Below are 16,311 nucleotides of genomic sequence, written 5' to 3' on the forward strand. Positions count from 1 at the left end.
ATCACGTGCTCCCTGATACCTTTCCACACTGGCTCAGGCTCTTTAAAAGCTGCTCCCTGTGGTGTCTGTCGGCTTCATTATCACTTCGCGTTGGATGAGAGACGGCAGTCCAAGAGAGCACGGTTTGATTGTGCTCAAGATTGCAGATCGGGGTTCGATTAGGAAACCTTTGCTAGAAAACAATCGAGCAGAATTGTGCTTGAAGACTGGATTAGACTCTTGACGGTGACGGACGACCTCTCCACCAAGATGCTTCTGTGTTTCACCGTCACGGCGCTGCTCCTCCTGCAGACGACCCTTTCAAGCCCGCCGACCACGCCGTCGGGGGGACGCCCCACCGGTAAAGGAAAGCAGCCACGGGGTGCCCCGTCGGCAGAGCCGAATGCCACCGCGCTGGCTCTGGGGGAGCCGTGTGGGGTCTACACCCTGAGCTGCGCCAACGGTCTGCGCTGCGCACCCCCGGAGGAGGAGCCGAGGCCCCTCCGAGCTCTGCTCGAGGGCAGGGGAGTCTGCAGCAACGCCAGCAGCACCACCACAACGACACAAGTCTACACTGTAGGTAAGGCTCACGCAAACCATTGTGTCTAAAAATTGAATTTAGATTGAATGATTGAATAATGAGGGGTTCTCTACAGTACAGTGGATGTTTGACCCCTGAACAATTACTATTCAACTTTCAAAGAAAGGATGTAATATACATATATTTTCTTTAGGTTAAGGATTTGACATGTTTTTTAAATGATCCATGCAATGTGTTTTTGTCTCTGTTTGACCCTAGACACACGTCCAACTGAAGACCCGAATGAGGTAAAAGTCCACCTCAGTAAAAAGACGCACCGATGTCAGGGAATCAGGGTTTGCAGTAAATTAACATTTGTCTCTTTTTATAGGCACCGTGTCGTAAACTGCTAAGGACACTGATCACAGGTCTTGACGCCCACCGGTTTCAGTCCCACCATGATATCTACATGCCCAACTGTGACAAGCGTGGCTACTTCAGGAAGAAGCAGGTCAGTTTTTTGTTTTTTTTCAACAACTCAGCAAAACTCAGATTCAAACTTAACAACAGCTTCCAAACACCAGGATGTAGTTGCAGCTCGACTTGATGCCCTGTGTCATTGTGTGTCGTTTGTGCAGTGTTGGTCATCCCGAGGTATGAAGCGAGGAAAGTGTTGGTGTGTGGATGAGAACGGCTTGCCGGTCACTATAAAAACCAAACAGAAGGCCAGTCGGGGTTGTTGAGAAGCATGGAACAAAGGCCGAAGCTCCTCCGCCGACATGACTTTAAGATGAAGGAACATCAAACAGAGACTAAAGGAAATGAGAATCAGCCTCTCTCGTCTCGTTCTCCGTCAGCTGGGAGCTGATCTTCGCTGATGAAATGTGGTTTACAATCAGGTGAAACTTCATCGTCCTGCACCCTCTGTCAAAGATAGATGTAGAGTTTTATCATATGAAATGTAACGAACATGTGGAAACTCACATTTCACTCAAAACTTTCTATTAAGAATCCGACAATAGCATGTTTTGCTCAATATGACTGTTTTAAAAAAAAAACAACTGCTCAAAATGTTTGATTTGAAAACATTCAGGTTGCTCATAAATTCGCCATGGATCAAAGTGCAGGTCGACAGAGTCTTCAGTTAGTGTTTGTTTGTTCAATTATCTATTTTTCTAATTTTAATATTATTATTATATTATAACATATTTATATGTTTTCATTCGTGCCTTATTCTAAGAAACCAGTGTAACTATGTCGATGCTATTATCGCACATAGTATCATCCTGTATTCCTATTTATGTTTCTTTTATATGATTGTATTTATGATGATATTGACTGTTACTAGTGATTACCCTCAAGAGGTGTTTGTTTTTTTAGATATTTTCAGACCTGCACCATCTTCATAGTTTTAAACACTGAGGTCAGTGTTATTTTTCAAGGGTTATATTGATGAACTGAATTACCAGATGGTATTGAACATCCTATTTTTTATGTAATGTGCTGTAACAATAAAAACTATTTAAGATACTTAAGTTAAAAGAAAGTTTGATTTATTTCATCCCCCCCCCCCCCTCCCCAATATTAAAAGGAAAATGTACCCATTGGTGAGAAGAAAAAGACAAAAGCTTTGGTTCGTGGTTTTCCCTGCTACTGTGACCCTATTGAGGTTTTCTGGCGCCCCCCAGGGGACGCCTGCACCACACTTTGAAAACCACTTATTAATTTTCACACACACACACACACACACACACACACACACACACACACACACACACACACACACACACACACACACACACACACACACACACACACACACACACACACCTATTCATTTCCATTTAACATAGATCATCTGCTCTTCATTTGAACTTTATTCTATTTAATGTATGAGCATTTTTTAATTTTCTTTATTTTTGTGTTCTTTTGTTGAAGTTGAATTACTGTAAAATTTGGTGAAAGGTTAAACATTTTAGATAATTCATATACATCGATATTTCCATAAAACATGTAATGGACTTGGATGATTCATATAATTTTATTGATTGATTTTTTTTTTTAGTTCATTCATAAAATATACCAAAAATACCACAAATGAAACACATTTGGACACACAAATGGAAGCTAAGGATCCATCATTTGTATTGCTGTTTGCCCATTAAAAAAAGCACTGATCAGTGTTCAATCCAGGCAGACATGTGAGGGTGTCATGCTGTTTCCTGTGAAGTTTCATTTCACTTTTACTGTTTTCTGTATCAAATGACTCAACGAGACAATTAATTTGTTGTAAGTTACCGTAACAGGCTTAGAGTTCATGTTTATAGTTGAAATAAGTAAAAAGCAAAACATTTGCTGCATTGTTTTTCTATCATGCTGTGGTATTTAGAATATCTACAGCAACGAGTGTGTTTACGTTGAGAAAAGGTTGAATGTGATGTGTTTTTGTATTGCTTTTGTCTTTTCCAGACTGCTTGACTCATTGAGTAAATACAATGACAAAACAGAAGCGTTGACAAAATGGAATAAACAAAGACAGGATAGAAAAAGAATGACTACCTTGTATATTTTTTGTATTATTGATTCTCTTTATATTTCCATTTATTTCCTTTTCATTTTGGCACTCGTGTGATACCCGAACTGCTAAAAACACCAAATGCACATGTTTGCAATTAGTTGTTGATTCACTTCCCAATGTCATGACTTTATTAGAAATGTGCATACAGATTGGGTTATGTGAAACGTTCATCACGTGGAAGAAATACCTGAGGTCGAGTCTTTTGTCAGCTGTAAGACAAAGGCTCTTATTTTGACGTTCGTACAATAGAACCCTCATGGCAGAAGGACACTTTCCTCAACACCCTTCCCACTCCTGATCACCCTCTTACAACAAACCAAACTAGATGAAACAATTAACATGAACTAAGTAACAAAAGCACAACACAGAACCACACTCACTACAAAAAACCCACATGCATCCCGCAATAACTTCCGGAACACGACAAACAGAAATCCATCATGCACTATGATGACCAACTCCGTGATCACTCCATAGCCCCCACCTGATGAGGTCCTCCACCCTCGGTGAACCAATCACCCAACACAAAGTCCTGGAGCAGCGGAGCAGCTGTAGACCGGCCTCCTCTGTTCTTGAGGGCTTTGCCTTGAGATGCTCCTTGTTTTAGGAATGATATGCTCTTTCTTCTTTTTTTTTTGGAATGATACGCTCGTGATGGAGTCCTGCTGCAAATGACGGATCACATCTTCATTTCTTCTTCGGCCTACTAACGTCAGCCGGTATCCAAGAGGCAAGTGCCGAGGAAATACCTAGATCCAGATATTTTGCCCATCCAATCTGATGGCGGTCATTTTGAAGTCATTAGCTGAATAAGTACTTAATTGCAGAACCAGACTTTCCTCAATACCAACCTCACTCCTGGTTGCCTTCTTGCAACAAACAAACCAATCCAAACCAGATGCAACAATTATCATTACATGAACTTAGTAACAAAAGTACAACAGCAGAACCACAAACTCGTCGCAAAAAAAACAATAACCTCCAGAACACGACAAACAGAACTTCCATCGTGCACTGCAGCGACGAGCTCCGTTATCGCTACAATACTGTCCACCATAAGACAAAGATAACGAGATATACGTTCACTTTTACACCTACAGGGAAATTAACGTCACCCATATGAAAGTTTTTAGATGTTTTTTTTTTCTTTTTACGATTTATCAATCTTGTAATTTTCAAAGAAAATACTTCAGTCAGGCTTGAGGCTGTGGCAAAAAAAATAAAAATAAAAGTGAAAATTCAGCTGCGGCCCTTGGCAGTAAGAATGGTAAGAGCGAGGAGGCTCATCTCAGCCAATGACCTCATTCATCTGAAACAACTACAACCTTAGTTTCTTTGGAGGTTTAGGTAAAACTATTGTGTGCAACAAGCTGAGAGTCTGAGTGCTGTAGTGGATAATACTACAACATTGACTTTAATTTGAAGTGACCAGCAGTGGAGTTAGTCTCTCTCTCTTTGGGGAAACAAGTAAACATTGTAAATTATTCATCTAATGTCATGTGACTTCACTGGACACATTTAGACAAACTAAATACTCATTCTGTAGTATAGTGAATTTAAAACGTGTGCGTTTCCTTTTAAGGATGATGTGTTTTCATGACAACTGTCACAGATATGATCGAGGTCATATGACTTCACTTTCATCAAATGAGTAAAAACACGCAAACATCAACGGATACAGCAATTATATTAAGATATGGATTTGAACTTGTAATAACTTGTAATTGTAGATTTGAAAATGTTCATAGAAATTGTATTTGAAGTTAAAAATCAAACCACCAATATTGTATTTACAGTCGGTATATATCTGGAGTCATTTTTAAAAAAAAAGAGACATTCCGATGAAGTTTCCTCCAGCGCCACATAATTCAGAATATCCTGGCCGTCGTTTCATCAGTGGCCGTGGTCCTGATTGAAGCCGGGGGGCTTTGCACCTGTTTGCTCTATTGTTTGAGGCGATGAAAAGGTGTGTGGATCAGGAGGAGTTGATCCACTGCTCCACACGGGCTGCTGCTGCTGCGCACTGAGCGCACCTCCACTCACTTTACATACACGGGACGACACGCGCTCCTGCTGCTCGCGCAGACCCAGGGGAGCGAACAGAACAGAATAGAACAGAAAAGAACAGAATAGAACAGAAAAGGCAGGCAGACAAGACAACAGGCTGCCCGGGAAAGTGCCATGTCTTCCCCCGGCGCCACCTCCAACCCGCTGAGCGCCCTGGCGCCCAAGAGGAAAACCAAGAAGAAACACTTCGTGCAGCAGAAAGTGAAGGAAGCCAGTGACCCCGTGATGAGCGTGCTGATGTGGGGAGTCAATCATTCGGTAGCTATTTACACTTTCTAATGTTATGTTCACGCCATCTGCCCGCGCGCGCGCGCGCTCACGTCCACCAACTATCCATCCACTGATCATGCGCAGATTAACGACCTGAGCCAGGTGCCCGTACCTGTCATGCTGCTCCCGGACGACTTCAAAGCCAGCACCAAGATCAAAGTCAACAATCACCTCTTCAACAAGTACTGTGCATGATTGTAGGGACCTGCATCCTGCTGCCTAACAATTCTATCAAATGTTTCGTTGCTGCACTCATGATTTGGTGGTCAGCTTGTGCTTATCACAAACTGCAGACCTCTTTGCTCTCCATTGGAAACATTCAATCCCTCAACGGCGACAGCGTCACTATTGACCTTGTGCTTCAAACTGCAGTTAGAAATGCAAAAAACTTTCTATCCTGTGTGATTTAAGTGGCTATCCGATGCAAACAAATGAGCAAAGGCTAAAATGAAATTGATAAAAAAGTTGTCAAATGTATTTAACAAAGTTCTTGAGATCATCAGAGATGAGTATTTGTCCGAATGTTAGAATATATATATATTTATTTATTTTCTTTCCCAAAAGCTGTTTCTGGGAAATGTCTTACTTTGTTCATTTTCTATAAGCATTGAGCCTGGAAAACTGAGTGGCTTTCAATAATCCTTTAATCCATTCAGGAATCCAGGTCCAGTAAAGTCCCATAAACAGGGGTCAGAAGAACAATAAAACAGATTTTCTCAAGTTCAAATGCAGTTGCTAGGCTGAGAGTTTACTAAAAAATAAAGGTACAATAAGTTGTTTTTAATGTGCTTTCCTGTGAAAAAGCGTCAAACAGCAGGGTGCTGAAAAGTCTTTTATGAAACGTTTGATATGAAATGTTTGGCTTGATGCTTTTTTATTTTTATTTTTTAAAAGAATGTGACTCCACAATGAATCAGTGCTTTGTCATTGTTCTGCCTTTTGAATCTTGTTTGCTTCCGTAGAGAGAACCTTCCTGGGCAGTTCAAATTTAAAGAGTATTGCCCACAGGTGTTCCGAAACCTGCGAGAGCGCTTTGGCATTGAAGACCAGGATTTCCAGGTACGATGATGAACATGCAGTGGATGTGGGGGGGAAAAAACAAAACAAAAACAAAACTACTTGAGTAAATGAAGGCAATCTCTTTCAAAGACGTAATCACACAGGGTTTCCTTTGTTAGATGCCAATCTCTTTTTCATATATTGACCTGGTGCTTTCAACATTTGCATTTCCTTTGTGTCATATTTGCATGTGCAAAGTGGTGCACAGTCAACTCCCTGTCTGGTTAGTACACATTTGCTTAGTACATTATTATCAGAGACCTCTTGTATGCGTATTTTGACTGAAATGTTGAATTAATTCCAGTCACAGAATACAGGAGGGAATAATAATTGCATATACTCAGCAACTATTGCTATATACCAAGATAGTTGCTTCTGGTGTTTGTGGGAGTTCTAGAATGTGACAGTTTACAATGTGTTGATTGGGTCAGAATTATGTGTTAATTTTAAATAAAATATTATTCACAGCACCCTGGAAATATTTAATGAAGAGTTGAGGCAGGAATTGTGTTAAAAAAAAAAAAGTGTACAATAATAGTGCATATGTTCTGGTTGGAGCTCGATGCTTGTATTTGCGTAATAAATGTGTGTGAGTGTTTTAGTGAAAGCGTTTCGTCAGGCAGGGTGAGTCACTGTCTGAAGTCACATGTCGCTGCTCATGATGCTGTGCTTGTTGGTGCAGGTCTCTTTGGCCCGCAGTTCCCCACTCCGAGATGAGGAGGGGGTATGTGGCGGGCTGCTGACCTCGTACGACCACACTCTGGTTGTAAAAGAAATTTCCAGTGAGGAGGTGGAAGAAATGCATAGCATCCTCTCTGAGTATCACCAGGTATGACGGACCTCTGAAACCTTTAATTTCATATTTACTGAAGTGTATTTCATTCATTCAGTGTTCCACTCTGCTGAGTCTCATCATGCATTCCTTTACCCGCAGTCTTCACGCTTTAATTTTTTATTTTATTTTTTTACATTGTCACCTGTGTACTGGGAGAAAAATGTGCCCTTTTTTTTTCCATGATAACCCTGGTTGCCATGGCAAAGGTTTTACAACATCAAAGCTGAGGGATGAGTGTTAGAATTTCAAATAGGGAGTTTTTTTCCTCCAGAAGTAATGGTACATGAAGAGGGCTCCAGCTTTTACGTTGAATTCAGACTTTATAAAAGAGTAGCCTCTATACCCAAAAATAAAGAGCAAAATAAAGGGAATACTGCTATGGCCTTTTTTTCCTTTTTTTTTTTAAGAAAACACCAATATCAAAGCAAATTTGAAAAACAAGTTCAATTTAAATCTGCTGAATAGAAACGGTTTGACATTTTACTAAAATGAACACATTGCATTGGTATTATTGTGCTTTGTACCATCTTAAAAGGGACCATTCCCAGCAGAACTCTGAAATGATATTTGTTGTAAAAGCAAACGCGACTTTAGACGTTTGGCTCGTATGGAAGTGTGATGGTGAGGCTGTGAGATGAGCCGTATTCAAAGCAGCGAAATGGTGTTCAGCTGTTACTAATTGCATTAACCTGTGCTTTCCCAGTTTAAGACGAATCCTGTGACAATCGAGACAAAAAAGGAATACAATAATGATGATGATAAAAGAACAATGCACAAAAAAGATGCCTCAGTTTGAAGGGCCTTTCAAACGTTTCTCATGGTCTTTGTCAAAACATTGATGACAATTGTTTACAAAATGGTCTGAAAGAACCAGATAATGCAATAAGATTTTAAAGGTGCCTTGAGGAGTTTCAGTGGAAAAAAAACAACACATTTTGTTTATATATGGACGTATTGATCACAGCATTTCTTACTATTTGCGTTGTTGCCTTTTGTTGCATACAAATTCAGTCTTCTTCTCCTCTTCTTTCACGTTAATGCATTTCATCATGCTTTACCAGCACTTGTGAATCAATAGCTGCACAATATTTACAGGTTGTGAGGACTGCGCATCAGATGAGGCTGAATGCATCCTGTCTTTTTAGTCCGACTCATAAAAACGTCCCTGTAATCACACCATTAATGGCCATTATGTGCAGTTTGCCAAACTATTGTAAATTGAAGCTGCCGTTCTCTGATGCACCCTCACTGATAATCAAGTGCCAATGGAGGAGCTTTTTCCGTTTTTGCTCAACCCCAAGTCTGACATGTCCATTCGTCCCTAATGAGTTGCCATTCATTCACTCTTCCAGCATATCGTAACCTGCCACGGCAGCACACTGCTCCCTCAGTTTCTGGCCATGTACAGAGTCACTGTGGACGGTGAGGACACGTACCTGTTGGTGATGAGGAACATGTGCAGCCACCGACTGCAAGTACATAGGAAGTACGACCTCAAGGTAAATCCTGCACCAGTTGGGCATCTGAGTGTCATCGGCACAGTTTCATATGACATTTGTTTCACTCGATCTGGATTTATTGAATGCAGTGAAGACATAAATAGATGACAAATAAATAAAAAATATAATGTGTTCTCCATGTCCTGAATAGCATATGTGTGGTCTATGATCACAGTGAGAAATTTCTTCTGAACTCTTTAAATGCTTATATCAAGACACTGTAAACACATTCACATAATTCTGCTCAGAAAGTCTTACTAAAACCAGTTATGTCAACCCAAGTCCACTGCAGACTGTTGTATTCATATATTCTGTATGATTATGCTCGCCGTTTGGTTAAACGGTAACATGTTTGGCAACTGTCCTCAGGGCTCCCTGGTGTCTCGTGAAGCAAGTTTTAAGGAGAAGGTGAGATCACATTAACGCAAGATGTTGAATGGGAGGCATAATAACGTTACACACCATCAACAACTGAATTTCCGTTTGGAATCTTTCTGGCATCTTGCAGTCAGCTCATATATGCAAGTCTTTTATTTTTGGAACAAGGGGGGCTCCTATGGTGGTGTAGTGGTTAGCCCCCTCACCAAACAATAATCCAGGTTTGAGTCTAGTTGCACGGAGCTTTCTGTTCAGAGTTTGTATGTATTCTTTACGCGTGTGTGTGACTCTCAATCTCTCCAAACCATAACTTTGAGGGTCCTTTTAATGCGTTTAAGCTTTTTGTGGGCTGTTTTTTTCTTTTTTATTGCCAGCGACGGCAGAAGGGCTTATCTTGTGCTGCATTTATCTCAATGTACATCACTACAATCGTTCTGCATGCACTTTACTTTCTGCTCATACTGGCATTTCTATTACTTCACCAAACCAGGGGAATAAACAGACCTGAGTTTAAATGTCTCTCGCCTCATCCAAGTTTGGTTCAGGATCCAAACTTGGATCGAGGAACTGCGCCACAAGTGTAAATACTGCCTAAGTCCATAATGTGTTTTTATTAAACAAGTGAAATCTAATAAGCGGGAAATGGCTGCACCCGTGCTGCCACGGTGTATGCGAAGATGTGGGCGTACTTGGTATTCAAGCTGTTCTTCTCAGGTTGACGGGCTACGTCTCTGACTGCAAACCAAGAAATGTACTTTTAGAAGAGTGTGAAATTGTTTTTCCAGTGATTAACTATTATTTGTGCATTATGACAAATGTGATTTTCAGATTAGACTGTCATCAATGTATTCAGAGGAAACAAGATATCACTTAGCAACAGGCTATTGAAATAATATCAGAAGCCTCCCTTTTGGCCTCAGGCGACGCTGACCTAGATATAAAAAGACAAAAAAATATCTGGGTGAATAGATTGAGTTTGATTAACTGCAGAGCTGTGGAAACCTTTGATATTTCTCTCTCTACTGATTTGGAAAACAATTTTCTGGATTATTATTTGAGTTTTATGTTACTGAAAATAGGAACGCTAATGTTTTAATGAGGAAAAATGCAAATGATGTAATGTGTGATTCTTCCCTCTGTATTTTTAGGTGAAAGAAGTGCCCACTTTTAAGGATGTAGACTTCAGAAATAACATGCAGAAGGTGTATGTGAGTGACGAGGAGAAAGGAAAGCTAATGGGCAAGCTCAATCGTGACATTGAGGTAAAAAAAAGAAAGCGTTGCAACGTACTTGTGGATTTTGATTCTAATTGGCTGAGACTTAACGGGTGTACGTCTGCAGTTTCTTGTACATATGAGGATCATGGACTACAGCCTACTGCTGGGTATCCACGATGTTGATCGAGCTGAGGAGGAGGAGGAGGAGGAAATGGAGTCGTCTTACGAGGAGGAAGCGGAGAATGAAAATGGCCTGCCGCCTCCTCTCGACTCCACCGCCTCTGAAGGTATAGCTGGCTACATGAACTCCTTCAAGCCCATGGGTCCAGGCGAGTTCGATCCCTACGTGGACGTGTATGCTATTCAGAGCGCCGTAGGTGAGTCCTGACCGCTGCGATGTCTCCGGTAATTCCATACAAGTGAAAGGAGCTGTAGGACAACTAGACCTCACTGCACACTGCGCCGCAGCATTCAAAGTCATATGTGCGAATCAATGTCGCCCCCATATTAACGGTATAAATCACTTCCCTGTGTAGGTGCGCCTCAGAGAGAGGTGTATTTTATGGGTCTGATTGATGTGCTGACACCGTATGACACCAAGAAGAAAGCTGCCCATGCCGCCAAGGCTGTCAAACACGGGGTGAGAGATCAAGGTTCTTCAATGGGGTTCGTTGCATCTGTATTCTGCACCTTTTAATCCCGTTGAAGCAGCACCCCTGGTGCTGGGGAGCCCCCGGTCTGCACGGTTTGGATCAGGGGTGACTAACTCCTAAGTTCAGGGGCCACATAAAAACCCGGTTGGATCCTCGTGGTTTTGGTCCAGTAAAATGATGGCTTAAGTGCGGCATGAAATATGTGACACTGAGCCAGTTTCCTTCCGTAATCAATACTGCTTTCTTGAATTCAAGGTAAAGACGGAATCTATTCAGTTATGATGGCAGTTGAGGAAGAGCCACTTCTGGAAAGAAGAGGAGACACATTTTAGTTAAATGAAATCAAAGCCCTCGACAGGGATAACGCGTTCACTGTGGGTATTGCCGTTTTGAGAAAGAGAAGCAGATGTGTACCTAAATCCAATCATGGACTGAAAGATGCAAATGAGGATTTGTAAAGTGTCTGTAAACGCCTCAGATCTGATTATTAAAATGATCAGCTCATTCCCAGTTAGCAGGCTCAGTGTTTCTCCTCGGTTTAACGTGAGCAAAAGCTTGTCGAATCTCGGAGCACAACTTGTGCAGCCTACAATTTTTCTCAAACTCGCCCCCATGGTATGGCTTTGAGTCTTGCACTACTTAACAAGTAAAGGGTCGTTGGCTTTTTGCTGCTGCATGTCTGATCTCTCCTCAGTTATGAGTCCCAGTGTTACTTTATGAACTCTACTCTCACTGAAACGTTGCATCCCAAAGGACTGATTAGGAACAGCAGTCACTTTTATTGAAAACTTGCAGCTAACTTCTTCTTCTTGTAACTTTTGCCCTGTGCAAGGTAATTCTGTGGGTGTACAGTTTGATTTGGCCTGAATGCTGCTTGTTTGACACCCTTGTTTTCCGACGTCTCCACTGAAAGTCCTCCGAGTTGAATAAATGGGTCATTACCAAGTTTTGCAGAAACCTGGTAACGGCCCATTCTTTTAGCCAGGAAGGGGGAACTCCAGATTGAAGGAAACGTTTCATCCGTCATCCATTCTTTTGTTGTTGCCGTACGTGCCTTTACTCGGTATTGATATAAAAGATGTTCGTAGTGGACTGATACCCCTGTAGTATACAGCCAAACTATTTTGCTCTTATGCTTCCTCTGGATTTGCTTTTCTTTTTTCTAATCATCTCTTTTCCCTGTGTTGTGCAGGCAGGTGCAGAAATCTCCACCGTTCATCCAGAGCAGTATGCCAAACGTTTCAAAGAGTTCATCACTAAGATGTTTGCCTAATTCAAGAATCTTTTAATACGTGGATATTGCGACTGTGCAATACCGACGCAGTGCCAAGTCAACATCGTTTTAATGAGTTTATATCCAAGGCAGTGGGTTTTCCTGGCAACTCGCGCCTGAGTTCTGTTTTCCTTTAATTCTCTGGCAACACTTGACAGATAGAGAAGATCCCTCAAGCATGTAGCGTCATGCAACTAAACGACTATTTTTGTCCGTTTCATGATGACCAGAGGTGAAAGATGTTTTTTTCCCCCCATCATATTCATCCATGACATTTCTAGTTTTCTGTCTGAGAATCACCACATCTTGTATTTCCCTCTTTTTAACTTCTTATTCAGTGATAACACTGATTAGGAAAACTTTTTGGGATCAGGTGTCATGTTCTAAGTGCAACGGAAATTCACTAATATTTAAATGTTCATATTTAGGAGAAAAATAGTGAAAGATGTTTGAAAATCGAGCATATATACATATTGAAATTGAAGTAGTTCAAAACATCTGGAACACTAAATTGATTTAAAATTCTTTAGATTTTTGTATATCAATTAGGAAAATGTATTTTTACACCTCAATAAAGCTTCATTTAGATTATTTTGACAGAAGTTTGAGTTATGACATTCCTCTTTCTGTATTCGGTGAATTCTATTGTGCCGCGTCACCTTCAGGGTTAACTAACAGGAAAGGTCACCTAACACCAATTATTTCCCCCGACGTCGGAGACTTTCATGTCATAGTTTCAGCCCAATTACCTATCTGACTGCAAGAGATGGTATAAAATACAAAGTGTTCTCTAAGGAGTCCTTGCACATGAAAACCAAGTAATTGCTTCACTTGTCTAAACATATATTCATCTTTTAAACGGCTTTGTCTAATTGTGGGGGACTTCAGTTGATCCCGATAAACAATGGGCAAGGAGTCGAACACAGAAACGGACAATCGCACTCGCCTTCACAACAATTTAGTTGCCGGCGAACCACAAATTCATATTTAGAGACTGTGGGAGGACACCGGCGTACCTGAAAGAAACGGCGCATGCACAAGGACAACTGAAAGGCTCAACCTCTGTGGCTCAAGATGTAAATGTTTCTTTAAATAAAAATGAATGTCAAGCAATTGTGCTGTATTTTGTTTTTCTTCTCGAATTCCAATACAAAAAAATGGTCTCTTAATAATTGGATATTAATTTGCTTTTGTTTTCTCAGTGTACGCAAAAGAAACTCCGTCAAAGGTTTGCGAAGTCTGGTGCCTGACTGCTGTGTTTGCTTTAGTAATCCTGCTTTTTAGAGCTGAATTCTGGCTGTGAGCTTTTCACAGTTGTGTGAACATAAACATGTAAAGCTGTCCGTATTAAAGGGGCTCCACAAAGCTCTCTCTCTCTCTCCTCATATATGTGATTTCAAAAAGAGATTGGTTGGTTTTGTAGAGGGTGATGCTGTATTGTACACGAATACAGTGGAGTGATTTATTATTAAAAAAATGTTTTACCTTGTGTGACTCATTGTTGGAAAGACACAAACACATGGCTATGGCAATGATTCATTCACTTTCTATCGTCCTGTTTGTTAAAAAAAAAAAAAAAAAAAAAAGCCATTCAACGCTGACCTTGTAGTTGATAATAAACTTTTCTCCAGCCGAATTTTCTTTCTTTCTTTTTTTTCTTTTCATTTTGGCTTCTTCTAGCTGCACCAAATGACCTTGGGAACATTTTGATGCACGATAAACCATGCTGCCCACCTAACGGCTGAATCGTGTTTGAAAAGTGACACCAACCAATGTTTATGTTCCATACGGTTCTAAAGTATGAGACATCTACAAATTTTAAGTCGTCTTCTGGCGCATAGTGCTTCATTTGCCACTGTGTCTTTCTCTCAGGAAAGATGGGATTCGGTCTCTTGTGAATCCAAAAAATCGAATCGACCTCAGAGACTAAGATACGGCTCATAAATGAGAAGCTCCGACCTACAAAGAAGTAGGCCGAAGCCGGAAGGGCCTGAAACGGGGACTGGTATGACATCCAGCTCTCCTGTTACTGTTGAGTGTTTTTAGTCGTGACTGCTGGAGGACTTTAACTTGTGCAGGAGCTGCTGCTCTCTGCTTGATTCCAAACGCCCATCAATTGTCATTCAACTCCCCTCTTGACTCCCCGGTGTAAATTCTACAGTTTATTAAAATGTCAAAATAAGTCCATAGATAAAACAAATCTGAACAGACACAACTGTAAACAAAAACACCACAGCTCAGGCCGTCGCCTCAGTGTATTGATAATGAATGCTCTGTGTATCATTGCATGAGTAAAAAAAAACCAAAAACATACAGGTGGTGAGAGATGCTTACATCACATACATGTACACTCGGCAGAGTCTTCAGATCAACACAAAATACATACAGTACTGCAGGAGGATTGTTTTTTTGTTGTTGTTTTTTTAAAGTATCTTTTAAAAAATATTCATTTGGGGAACATTCCTCTGTTTATTTTCAACCCCTCATAAATATGATTTAATCATTCAAAGGCCTGTTTTTTTTTTTAATAGATGAGAACCTGTGTTGCGTTATTATCACTATTGTTACCCTCTTTTCCTATTAGTCACAATGAGAATAATATTAGTTGATTAAAAAATAAAACACCGTGACAAACCACCAAAACTCTATCATCTGTAAAACATGTTAGTATTTGTAATAATGAATTCATCTCTTCTTCTCTACATTCAATCCAACTCAAGGCATTTCACTTCATCTACGTGTCAAGTATCACACTCGCCTTGATAATGAGTTACTGCTGAAGTAATGCACACACCCTGTACAGTATTTATGCCAGACACACAGATACAAACGGAACATAAAACCTCAGTCTTGGAGTAAATCAGGCTGTTATCAAAGGGGAAACTGAGCCAAGACGCTGCAGAGTAAGTGACCCTTTGAGTTTTATACACACACTCAACTGTACAAATCATACAATAACCATCTGGAAAATGAAGCACTTTTTGATTTTTAGATTTATACTTGTTTCCCCCCTCTCTTTTAAATCAAATCTCTGTACAGTAATTTTTGACTATCTTTAAAAGAATCCCTCTCTTTTTTTTTGTTTAGTTTTTTTTTTTTTTTTTTCAAAATGTACAACATCATTTATGCACTAGCTGTATCGAACATACTAAAACAGACATTCATTGTCAAACCTTTGATATCTGTAGGGTCAGAAAATCAAGACGTGCCTCCGTCAGACTGTAAACTTATTGCAGCTCTTTACTTTTGCACTCGTCGATGCGTAGGCATGTTGTTTGAGGCCACAGACAACTTCTCATATTCAAAGAGTGGAGAATAAATTGGAATACTGACTGCATTATCATACTGTATATGAGTAATACTATCAGAAGTAAGGGGGCAGGTTGTCAAACCTTTCTGGCTTTTCATTATATATAATTGATCGACACATCACAATGCTACAAACTGCATACAAAATTAATAAAGTGTCAGGTATATATTATGTGGTTTTTTTTATAGCATTGTTTTTTTTAAATATCTTTTTAAGACAGATTTATGGACTTTTTGGAAAATGAATGTGAACATGTGATACGTTGCCCCTTTGGTGGGTACGTTGTCACACTATTTAGAGGAAGTATTTGATTTCTTCTGTTCTTCAAATTCAAATGTATCTACATAAATAGAATGTATTCATTGAAACAATTACTTTTGAAAGTGGCAGTTCAGTCAGTCTGAACTTTAGTGATTCAAGATTTGAGGGATTCTTAAGGAATCCTTTACTTTTACTTTCTGGCTGCGTCATTCACAGTGTTACTTTACACGGCGTTTTTCAACTAAGTGTAGAAATCTAAAGCAGCTAAAGCTTACAATGGACAAACGCAGGCCACACACAGGCCAGGATTCCACTGACTGGATCATGTAGAGACACAAATTCACCTCGTGCACATTTATTTAGCCTGAGTGGAGAAACCGGATCAACCAAACAATAATCTATGGTGGAAGCA

General features: G+C 40.3%; 2 protein-coding genes across 2 annotated transcripts; both read left to right on the forward strand.

The window, feature by feature from the left end:
• Positions 1-108: 108 nt before the first annotated feature.
• Positions 109-1,986, forward strand: LOC308129855 (insulin-like growth factor-binding protein 6). The gene is made up of 4 exons (XM_080495962.1): positions 109-559; positions 779-807; positions 891-1,010; positions 1,138-1,986. Exons 1-4 carry the CDS (start codon positions 250-252, stop codon positions 1,240-1,242), a joined length of 564 nt encoding a protein of 187 aa, XP_080352088.1. The 5' UTR covers positions 109-249; the 3' UTR covers positions 1,243-1,986.
• Positions 1,987-5,258: 3,272 nt separating this feature from the next.
• On the forward strand, positions 5,259-12,328 carry LOC308129825 (phosphatidylinositol 5-phosphate 4-kinase type-2 gamma-like; the record flags this gene model as incomplete). Its single annotated transcript, XM_080495920.1, has 10 exons — positions 5,259-5,402; positions 5,499-5,596; positions 6,377-6,473; positions 7,156-7,302; positions 8,661-8,807; positions 9,177-9,215; positions 10,334-10,447; positions 10,527-10,779; positions 10,939-11,042; positions 12,248-12,328. 10 exons carry the CDS (start codon positions 5,259-5,261, stop codon positions 12,326-12,328), a joined length of 1,224 nt encoding a protein of 407 aa, XP_080352046.1.
• Positions 12,329-16,311: the final 3,983 nt, after the last annotated feature.

This window comes from Blennius ocellaris (assembly GCF_963422515.1).
Source record: "Blennius ocellaris genome assembly, chromosome: 4".
Taxonomy (NCBI): Eukaryota; Metazoa; Chordata; class Actinopteri; order Blenniiformes; family Blenniidae; genus Blennius; species Blennius ocellaris.